This window comes from Triturus cristatus, chromosome 11 (assembly GCF_964204655.1).
Source record: "Triturus cristatus chromosome 11, aTriCri1.1, whole genome shotgun sequence".
NCBI classification, from domain to species: domain Eukaryota; kingdom Metazoa; phylum Chordata; class Amphibia; order Caudata; family Salamandridae; genus Triturus; species Triturus cristatus.
The window spans coordinates 530790516-530802556 of NC_140594.1; the positions used below are offsets into that span (position 1 = coordinate 530790516).

Genomic DNA, 12041 nt, shown 5'->3' on the forward strand with positions numbered 1-12041 from the left:
TGTTGCACCCTTGTGGGAACCTCTCCATCCTACTCACCCCCTCTGCCGCACTCCAGTTTCCCGCTATTAGCGGCCGTTGACTTCTCCGGGGCACTCGGGTCCTGTTCCATAACTTCCGACTTTGGACAGATGCTTGTGTCTCCGTCCCAGATACCGCTCCGCCTGTCTTCTCCTTCATGCGTTAGATTTGCCAGACGCGACAGGACGGCGCCATTTTAATTGGCACCTCTACTCCACTCCGTCCTGAACTCTTCTGTTCCCTTGTCTGCCAGTAATTTTCGCCAGTCACCCACGACTCATCACATTCTGGTACATGTTCCGGTGTTTATTCACTACGTTGGGCTTCTGTAACCGCCCGAAACAGCCGAACTGACAGCGGAGCCCGCACGAATCACCTTCGTACAGCCATCTTGCTTGGCCACGCCCCTGGCACATTTTTTTCACTATCTTCCAGTTTCTCCAAAATATATGTAACGCCACACATGGAACAATTTTACATCCATGATTATTCGAATTACTGCCTTTCTTTACCCGTGCATTACCAGCTTGTCATGTACTTTTATGTCCAAGTAAGTAAAAACATTTTTTTTTTTTTTTTTTATAGGGACTTTTTAACGAAAAAAAAAGTAATCATGAAGAAATCACTCAACTGTCTAAATCAGTATTAAAACCGAGGAACAACTGCCATGGTACAAAAGAATACTGTGAATTTTACACAAATTTATTTTTCACCTACCAGGCATTGACCCTTCCAATATAGGAAAAAGTAAACAAATGGCCGGTATTTTTTTCTCAGAAAGACGCAACCCTACTTACCAGCTTTACTACTGCACACTCCCAGAACTCCATTCAGGTTATTTGTCTCACTACACCTAGACCAAACCCCAATAATACAGCTAAATCTGTGCAGGGTCTCCCTGCTGTATGCACAAGTCTCGGGCATGGCTTTGTAGAGATGTGCCCCATTAGCTTTTGTCGAACTGGTTCCGCTTTCCCACAGTGAGCAGCTCAATCTCCAAGCCGCTGAAATTATATACACCCCTTGCGGGCGTTATCCACATGATTTCCTTCAGTTAATATCCAGTCGCAGCCATGCGGACAAATAGCGCAAGTTCCCTCACACAAAATTGGCAATTTTGGAGTTTGAGCAGGCCAATGCAAACAAAGATTGGTAAAGCCATAGCGTGCGTTTTTAAAGGCAAAACCCATTGACTTTGCAAAACATATCTATCCACCATGCCACATAATTCCACTACACATATCCACCCCACACAATTCCACACTGAACCATTGCAATCCAATCCACATAATTCTACCCTTAACCACAAACATCCACTCCACTCCAAACCAAACCAAAACAGATGGGTAAAGGACATTGTCATTTACAACACCAATTGCTCCTTTTAGCCATAGGTAAACTCTTTGTTCTCGAATGTCAAAGGAAAAAAAAACACATTGGTCAGTTCATGTCATTGTTTTTGAGCATTTCAGCTTTGATCACTGTATATCAATCTATCAATCAACACATTTTCAAGCTCGGGTTATTTCCCTTTGCTATGTGAAAATTGAACATACTGGACAAGGCAAGTGCATTGTTTTCTATAAGATCCCATGTACAACACTGAAATAAATATTTTGAAAGACGGACGGCACTCCCTCTCGCCAGAACTGGGCTGCATGGATCCTTTGCACCCGTGGGCATAGCACCTAGGAAAAGACTGAGCAACCCCCAGGATCACATTTTATCTGTGTACATCTCGGTTCCATACATACCTATACGTGTTGATTGGGGCCTCTTGGTTGATTATTTATTATTCGTTCCATATATAAAATAAGCGCATTGTTGGGAATTCAAGTAAGCAGGAGCCCCGTTTCTGCAAACAGCAGTTTCATGTCAGGTAATGCTAGACATACGTTCTCAGCCTTTATTCTGGAGGAACGTGTTGTGGAAGCATATTTTACATTGAATTGGACAATCCCAGCTGTGTATACATATAGCGCTGCATAAAAATACCAATCTTTTATATATCTTTTATTTATATTTTCTCTTATCTATCTTTTACCTATCTGTCTAGCTATCTATCTTTTAGTATCCATCTCTTAACTATCTGTTATCTATCCATCTCTTTTTTATATATCTATCTCCTACCTATGAATGTAGGTATCTTTTATCTATCGAGACATCTTTTATGCCACTATCTATTTATCTACCTTTTATCAACATGCTGCCCAGCACCCATGTTTCTCTACAACACAGCCTAAAGACAATGGTAAAGCCAATAGCTCTGACTAAACACTTATAGGGTCCCAAAAGCGGGACCTATTGGCTTTGTCAGTGCTGGTTTCTACTCGTCATAACAGTCGTCTAGCTGCTTGGTTAGTAAGCCTAATCTGAAGTATTTTAGGTGATGCAAGAGGCAGTCAAACAGGTCTTACAGGTTTCACATTGCGATGTATAAAAGAAACCACTAAATTGTGTGGGAACAAGTTGGTTAATCTTGCGGGCCATTATCTAATCTAACAAGCATTTACAATGCAATGGTCTCGGCATTGGTAAAGTTAGAGCTATTGGCATTGCTCATGACATTATTTTTGCTTATGTTTTTTGTTTTTAAAACATTTAAAGAAACGGCATTGTCATGAGCAATGCCAATAGCTCTAACTATAACAATGCCGAGACCGTTGCATTGTAAATGCTTGTTTCACTTTGGTAGAGCAGAAAAGAGGCTGAGTGATGAAATAGTATTTGTGTTTTCATGGCAGATCTCTGTGCAATCAAGTGTGCAGCTGTTTTAAATCTTGTAAAAATGCCTTGTTTTTTTTATTACCCTACATTGACGAGTACAGCAGACATTCATACTGCAAGCACCATACTCACTACAAACTCACGAAAGTCACAGCAAAGTTTCTACTCTGACATTCAATTTGCACTCAGCCAAGCACACCTCTTACTGCACTCACAGTCACACCTCTCACACTACACTAACATAGGTATACCTCTCTCCCCACAATCACATAGGCACATCTCTGACTCTGCACCCAACCAGGCACAATGCCCACCAGATATGCACACAGGTACAATGCTCCCACTGCACCAACACAGGCACAATACTCATGCTACACCTACACTCCACATAATACCACTCAACACCACATAATTCAACTCCACCGAATTACACGCTACTCAATACCACATGCACACCCCACATGAATGCATTCAACGCCATAAACCAATCCACATAAATACACTCAACATAATTTCACTCAATGCCACACTATTCAACGCCACACAAATCCATTCCAAACCACATAATTCCACACCAAATCACATAATTCCACAACAGAATTCAAATCCACACCACATACAATTCTACGCCCCACAATTCCACAACTAATTCAATCCAACCAACATAACCACACTACACACCACATATATAAACTACCTAACACACAAGTAAACGACATTGCCACTTAAAATGCCAATAGCTCTAACTCAAACAAATGTGAGACTATTGCAATTCCAATGCTTGTTTTCATTATAATATAGGACAAAATCCGGAGTAGAGCAGCCCCTCACGCATAGACTTGTGAAACTTGGCAGCGATGTATCCTCCTTTCTCTTTGCAAAGGGGGAGGGTGCGGGATGAGGTGGTTTATCGTACCTTTCTTTCCACCATGTCCAAGCGAAGCAGTGGGTGCGCTCCCGCGTTTAGCAGGGCTCTGCACTCAATAATGTAATCTGTGACGTATGAAGTTGTGAGCAGAGCATATGGAGAGTCATGGCGGCGTAACGACCTGTAACTGGGGGATCTGAGGTGTTTTTAAAGTTTTGTAAGGTTACCATGACACTTCTTCGGCGGACGTTGTGTATTGGATTTTTTACAGTTTCTTATTTCATATTATTTTGCATGTCAGATAGGAACCATAACTTTGCTTTAATAAAGTTATTTCACAGTATATTGTATAATAAATATGACATTTACACCATAAACATTGGACTTCATGTCAATTCTAAGGTCCAATGCATTTCTTTGTTCTCGTGAGATACACGTATTTCTAGCAAAATATGTTTTCCCTCAAATGAAGTTTTCCCACTATTCTTTCTCCGGGCGCCCCCTCTCCGCCCCGCACCTCACCCCAGCCAGGCGCACAGATATCGCATTACTGGAATAACAGGATGTTGGATTCAAGAGGCATTAGCAGCGGGCGGGAGCAAAGTTCCAAAGCCCGCCCTTCCCTCCCTGGCCGAGACAAGCCTGACCAATTTGTAACCCTTGGGGAGCTTTTCTGCCTCACACTTAAACTTTCATTGGGTCATGGTTTGTGGAAAAGGTATTTGTGGGCGGGGGGGGGGGGAGGGGGTGGGTCCCATCTCCCCCACCCACCCCTCACTTCACTCTAAAATTGCAATAATTCTGGTTAGCCCACTGCTTGCCAGTGACAGCCTCCCCCTTTTAGACTGATGACGCACTATGGAAAGAATTTAATTTGCCCGTGGGAGACTTATTCCTAACAGGAAATCGTCTTGAATCGTCTTGAACGTGTCCTGGACTGTCTGTGTGTGTGTGCGTCGCCAACAGACCCCATTTGTAAGCCAACAAGTAAAGAGGGCACCGGAAGACACCACCGCCTTTCTCCGAGGCAGAGCAGAAATGCCTCGGAGAAAGGCAGCGGCATTTTCGGATTCGGGGGCGTGTTTGTCTTTTCTCTCCTCCAGCCATTGGCTGGAGGAGAGAATGAGACTTCTTGCAAAAAACACGCCCCCTGATCCGAAAAGGACGGGGCCTAATCGGAATGACTGACCTCTTCTCCAATGGCTGGCCAGCATTCTAGAGGCCAGCCAATGGAGAACAGGGGAGAAGAGGGGCGGGTTCAAGCCCCTCTTCTCCAAGTCATTAAATCTCGGAGCTAGACTGCGCAAGCGCAGCCTTCGCAGCCGAGACCTAAAAACCAGCGATGTCGTCACTTGGTCTACAGGAGTCTTTTGTGGGAGCTTGGCAGGATAGTCCAGTAAACTTATTAAGCACACTACACCTAAAAGGAGACTCTAGATGCGAATATATGCTTAGCTGAACTGGCTAGAATGAATTTAACCAGGCAGAGATTTACTATTTGTGCCCACTTTCAGAAAATAATTCTTCCGCCATTGGATGATGAGAATAAGGTTGATGGAACTTATAAAATCACTTTAAATTACTACAGGTCTGGTTGTTTAAAGCTCTTTCCTGAATCCCGGTCCATAACCACCTTCTCCAGATCACGAAGCAAGAGGGGGGGGCTTTAATGTGAACCAAGCTTTCAAAAGGTTAGTTTGAGTTGGACTGTGCCCACAAAGAAATTACACAAGTGAGCACTTGAGCTGCAGAAGTTAGCACTGCCTACAATGGCACAGCAGAACTGGAGAGGGCATATGGAGCCTTTGTTAGCAGACCGCTGGCTTCTGGTAATTCGTGGCAGAAGGATTTTATCTTTCAAAGTGGTGGTCAGGCATATGCAAACCTGTGCACCAGGCACGAGCACACAAACTGAATCAGATTTTGTACTTTCAGCCAATACCAGTTTCTTCATGCATTTTCTTTACACTTGTGCCACCTGTATCCTGTAATAAGTCCAACATCAGAATTTTAAAATATCTAAAAAGGCTGAATTCCAATTGTTTGGCTTCCTGGAAGAAGGCGTTTTTGTAATTCGGTCTGGAGTTTACAGTGGCACGAGCCATTTTGCCTCTCAATCTTTTTTTCCTACTAACACACTTTATTGATTTTCACCATAATAATAGAAAACAAAACAGACCAATGACGCAGTCACGTTTACAGCCTCAGCGGCATAGCGGCGGCACAGATAGAAAAGATATACAGCAGTACTTTATAAGTGTTCCAGGTTAGTAACAACAATCAATACACAGTCTCATGAGTACCCTTCGAGCTCTGTAAGGGGGCATGTAAAAACAGGTAGGGAAATGGGAATCAGTGATCTTTATTGACCCATCAGACAGGGTGATCCCTTCGACTCACCAGGGGAACATTGTCAGACCCAAAATCATTACCCCTCGAAGGTGCCCATATAAGTTCATACTTATGGGTGACCCCACGTGCCTTGTATACCAACTTTTCCATGGAAGTACAATAGGCCATTCCCCTCTCCCACTCATGAAAGGGAGGGGCAGATTGGTCTCTCAAATAGCGGGTCAGGTCCTTTTTGACTACCAGGTATGCCACAGGCAGGATAATACGCGTGACACAAAGCCCCCCAGTTCGTCCATGATCCCCAAAAATATCACTTTGGGGTTGGCTCCAGTTGGAGTCCCAGCACCTACCTCATCCTGTCATTGATCCCCTCCAAGTATTTCCTCGCCACTTGGCAATCCCACAATAGGTGGTATAGGGAACTGGGGGGGGGGAGAAAGAGAGTATCGACAATGCAGGCCCTCTGGTCAGGAGGCTCGTCCCATGTTATAGGGCTCCCTTTACGCTGAGCTGTGGGCTTTGGTCAGGGTGGAGGAGGGAAACCCAGCCTCTAACGCGAGCCAAATTACATCTGCTCGAGCACAGCTCGAAGGGAAGGCCAGTGTACAGAGTTGAATGCTCACTCAAGCTCAACTAGGAGCAGTGTCTTGAGGCCGCAGCACACACTTGCTCCTGCTACCTATCAGGGCAGGATAGGCAGTTACAAATATACTTTGTTTTAAACACCTAAGCCTGGGAGCCATCTGAGAACTGTCAAAAGTCTAAATTTTAATATAGATTAGCAGTCACATGGTAGCTGTTGGAGCTAGCATCCTTAGGGTGGTCTTTCCTCAGACTTTTTGCCTTTAACCTCCTGTTTTCGCAAATTATTTTTGTTGGCATCAGGACTGTGAGCACTTTACCACTGCAAACCAGTGCTAATGTGTATGTGCTTCTCCCCTAAACATGATGACATTGGTGTATACCTGATTGGCATATTTGTTGTACTGGTAAGTCCCTTCTAAAATAGTATACCACATACCCAGGGCCTGCACTTCAAATGCTACTAGTGGTCCTGCTTATTTTGTTAACAATAGTCCCTAGCTTATTTTGAGTTAGGAAGTAAAAATTCTACATAGACTTCAATGAGACCTATGTGATTTCCTCCTGTGTCCAGCCGGACAGAGGAGCTTTTAATCTTGAATATTTAAGAAAATATAAGCAAAAATTGAAAGAGCTGATGAAACAAGGGCACAGTCCTGTACCGAGTTTCCAAACAAGAGAAGAAAGAGAAAGGCCAAGAAGTTAGAGGCAATTAAAAATTGATAACAGGCAAACACATTTTGGAGCGGTCATGGGGGCTTACAATACAATGAGTGACTTCAGATAAGCTCTAACCAATAGTATCCACAGTACATTTAAACAATTGCCATAATGTGGAACTATTAAAACAAGTCGACGTAACGTTTCGATCCCAAGCTCCTATTATACAGGGATCATCATCAGGACTAAAGGATATGTCAACAGAGTAATGCCTGGTAGAATTAAAACGCCTCGGTGGGAAAGGGGAGGGGAAGGAAAATGAGGGGCTGGTGAATCAGATCTCGAGGAAGTGATGTCCTTCCTGCTCCAGGTGAATGCGGCTTGGTCTGGGCAGTCAAGTTGCAATATCGTTAGAATGGGATTGCCCGCTATGGAGTCAGGGAAGCGCGTCTAAGTCTCGATGTAGGGTGACAGCTGGTTGTGCTGTCTGTGGTGAAAGTGCCGCAATGACACAAGGGGAGAAATAATTGGAAGGCACGCTGTGGAATCAGGAGGCGTGTCACGGTCTGGAAGCCGAAAATCAGCTGATTATGGTGCGCGTTGGATTTGAACCGCGTGATCTGGCAGATCGAAGCGGCGCAATTTATAAATACGGCGGTCCTTAGTTACTTATATCGGGTTCCCTTGTTACTTATACCAGTGGTCCTGCAGCACTAATTGTGCCACCCGCATAAGTAGCCTTTCAAACCAGTCTCAGACCTCCCACTGCAGTTTCTCTGTGCAGTTTACTGCCACTTCAGCTTGGCATTTAAAACTACTTGCCAAGCCTTAAACTCCCCTTTTCTTACATATAACACCCCTAAAGTAGGCCCTAAGAAACCCTAAGGGCAGGGTGCTGTGAGAGTGAAAGGTAGGTCATGTGTGTTTAATCTTCACATCTCCTGGTAGTGACAAACACGCACATTTGCTTTCCACTACTGGGAGGCCTACCCCTCTCATAGGCTAGCATTGGGAAATTCTTAATACACTTTTAGGCTGCAATTCATGATCAGAGAGGAGTAGCTTTTTCATGTTTCATATCTTTGGAATTGTAATGATAAATCCTCCTTACTGGCGAGTTGTATGTAACATTGTTTTAGAAAGGCCACTTTTAGAAAGTGGACATTGCTCTGCACTTACTGCTGTGTGTGCCTGGCAGCCTGTCTCCAATAAAGATCTGGGGTAGGTGACAACTACACTTTGTGTATTCCCTCTAGACCGCCACAACACAGGAAGGATAGGTGTGTCTGAGTGCACATTTACATACATCTGCATTCTGATGGCCTTGCTTCGGCAGGATGGTATGAAGGGGCCAATGCTTCACCTGAATAGGCTATGTCCTGTCCTCACACAAAGGACTGATTACCCCCACAGATAGCCTGACAGACAGGACTAGATTGAAAGGGATCATTGTGCACTTCAGATAGCTAATTTGAAGTCATCCCCACATCAAAGGCACTTTTGGGTATAAATACTAGGTCTCCGACCCCCTAAAACAGACACTGCTGGACTTGTAACTAAGCTCTGCCAGAAGAACTTTTGTTCGGCTTAAAGGACTAAACTAGACTACTGATATGAAAGGCCTGCTTTTCTGTTTGTTGCTCTGCCACCTGCTGCTCTCCGATTCTGCTGAAGGAGAGCGGGATTCTGGCTTCACTCCAAGTGACCTTCAAGGGCTTGTTGGCTTGCCTCCTCTTGCTTGAGACTCAAGGATATTAAATTCTCTACCTCTGCTCCTATGCCTGGATCACTTAAAGTGGCTCAGATACTTGCAATACAGATCTAGATGCATTTCTTGTCTGCATTTTATAGTACCGGCGCATCATCCCAATTTAGGGAGTAAAATCGCCTCCGAACCTACGCTTTACCTCCAGAGATTGGCGCATCGGAAAGTATTACCACCACTGCAGCTTGGCGAGATCAACGCATCACCTCAACAGTGTCTCATCCCTCGACGCCTCTCAACTCTGGCACCCATCTTCGGAACTAGACGCATCCTGCGGGACTTGGCATCGATATATTTTGCTGTTTGCGACCAGGAAAGGTACTTTGTTCATCAGGGCCTGCGTGGATCCTATAGCCGGCCAGTGCTCCATCTCTGTTGGCCCGAACTTTGACACTGCCTTGGTACAGCGCAACCTAAAGTAACTTTTAGCGCTACTTGCTTCTAAGTGTTTTATTGCATTTATTCCTTTAAAATTCAATAGCTCAACTTCTATACATTGGATTTTATTTAGCAGTTTTAATCTTGTATTGTTTGTAATATAATAGTCTACTTTTATAAACCTGTATGGAGTCTTTGTGGTGTATTCATTGTGTATGTTGCACAAATACTTTACACATTGCCTCTTTAGATAAGCCTGACTGCTCCGAGCAAACGTTACCAGAGGGTGAGCACAGGTTATCTTTTAGTGTATATCCAGCGTCCCCAGACTAGAGGAGTGGTTCATGCATGGCCTCGGTGTATACCTCAGCTAACCAGGAATTACATTTCTTACAGTAGCCATCTCGGATATCTATTTTATTATTCAGGTAATAAGGAGAGATTGAGTATTTCACCCACTCTGAAAAATCCAATCTTGCAGGTCACACAAAAAATGCAAGCGTGCTGGTATGGCGGAGGGTCTGACAGGCACACTAATACATATGCGGTACACTGCAGTGGTGTGGTGTCTGTCGGGTCTTAGGTATCGCAATTGAATGACTGTTTGGCAGTGCCCTGGGAGCTTTTGGGGCACTCCTAGCGAGTGCGTGAGCTGCATAGAGAACAAATAAATTAATAATTATGCAGTACTGTCACATGAGGGTGATTATTTTCCCTCTCATCCTATATGTGGTGCTGAAACATGCATAACATGAAAAAGGTGCACCTCTCACTATGGAGTCCAATATCAGTGCTGGATCAATGAAATACGGGTGGAGTGCAAAAACTGAAAGTCATCATTGGCAGTGCAATCAAACAACGGCTGGCCAACATGTGAAAATAGCACACGTGCCATGCAACCCCCCACCCCACCACTCCGCCCTCGATGCCCGAGGCAGGGCTAGTAGCCTTTTGCCCAGCTTTCCTGCACAAGATCCATCACACGTTAAACCAGAAAAACATCTTCACAAACACAACTGCAGATAGCAGCAACACTAGATAAAAGATTTCAACTAGAAAAAAAGTTGCTATGTAAGCCGAGTGGGGGAAGGGGGAGCGACTTCTATTAGCACAGTTTCCACTAAATGGCAGTGCTTAACAATAAAGGCACTCATTCCTTACCTCGTCCAGTTTGGTCTGATGACATGGAAACGAGAAGGTGAATCCAAGGGGAAGGGTTTTTTCTTTAATGTGCAATCTGTCCATGAAGTTCCCCAAGCAATCAGTAATGTGGTCAAAGAGCTAGGAACAAAAAAACATTTGATTAAATATACTTTCAGAGTTCGGTATTCTGACGTGACTGTCATTAGCTAGCATATTATTCTAGCTTTTGAAGTGTGTGAAAACACTGACAAAGCATCACAACAAGCAATACATAAAAGTTTGCAACAAGCATTGGCAAAGTCAATAAATCACTCCTTTGCTACCGGGCAGAGACTTATTCGATTGGTCAATTCACCCACCCTACCAATGGCTGCGAAGCACGCCTGCTCATGCACAGTAGCCATTTTGTAATTGATTTTTTTTATGTTTTCAGAAAATCCATTAAAAGATGGCCACTGTGCACGCGAGTGCCTACATGGTAGCTACCCTGTAATGGATTTTTTTTTTTAAACCATTACAAGATGGCCACCGTGTATGTTTATGCACCCAATACAGCCATCTTTTGTGGATTGCTAGTGCCAGTTCACAGCTAAAGTAAGATGTAAATATTTGGTGGTATGATTTTCAAAAATCTTTCTACATCGGAGCATTTCAATTCACCATCACATTTACAGAGCCACCGTTCGGTCAGGAAATGTTTTTTAAAATAATAATGCAACTATATAAAGCATCTCCCCAAGTGTACAGCTCTTGGATGCGAGTAAAACTGGAGTGCTCTCCACCACGTGGGCCTACCAGCTATCAGGAAGAGCCCATAAGCCCACGAACGAAACCTTTAGTTAACAACGCTACAAGGCTATGCAGCACAAACCCTGACTTCAGAAGTATCTCTTACCAAGCTAGCTTCAAAAAATGAATCAAAATGTCCACTTTTAGAGAAGCGATTGAGAGCTAAACTTCTTTTTATACCTCAATATCACACCTTGCTCTCCAGATTCTCAGCTACCAATCTCCAAAGGTCTGTAAAACTACTAATTATTTGATATACATTGTTAAAATAGTGAATATCCAATAAAATTACAAAATGTATTAGTCACTGTGGTGTTTAACATCTTTGGTGATGTAGCAATACCCAATGGAGCTTAAGATGTTAACTGACAGATTTTTGCTTGGTGATTTTTTCATGATAAAAGATACATACCTGGCAGCCACTGCCACGCATGAGGTCATCTGGAATGGCAAAGATCTCATTCTCCATTTCTACTTTTTTGAGGCCATTGTTAGAAACGTTCACTCTCAATACTCGAAAATTAGTTCCTCCAAGATCCAATGCCAAGAACTCACCATTTTCTGTTGTAAAAGAGCAGTAAAAATAGTAGAGTTCTCATTTAATACTGGAAAAATCAAAAACTGCTGATCTACCATGCAACAAGCATCTCCCCATAAACACAATATTAAACTATGTGAAACACTTATTTTGAGACTTAGAATAACCCCTACCTGAGAATACATTTATCAGATACCCATCTAAATCACATTTTTTTTTA

At 43.5% G+C, this 12041-nt stretch overlaps 1 protein-coding gene across 2 annotated transcripts in view; it reads right to left on the reverse strand.

Annotated features, from left to right (window-relative positions):
• Positions 1–12041, reverse strand: part of HK2 (hexokinase 2) — a 148383-nt gene that overhangs the window by 82269 nt on the left and 54073 nt on the right. For both annotated transcript variants that reach the window (XM_085633421.1, XM_085633422.1), the window contains exons 3-4: positions 11696–11844; positions 10513–10632 (exon numbers count right to left, since the gene is read on the reverse strand). In XM_085633421.1, the coding sequence (XP_085489547.1) occupies positions 10513–10632; positions 11696–11844 (269 nt within the window). The remainder of the gene's footprint in view (positions 1–10512; positions 10633–11695; positions 11845–12041) is intronic.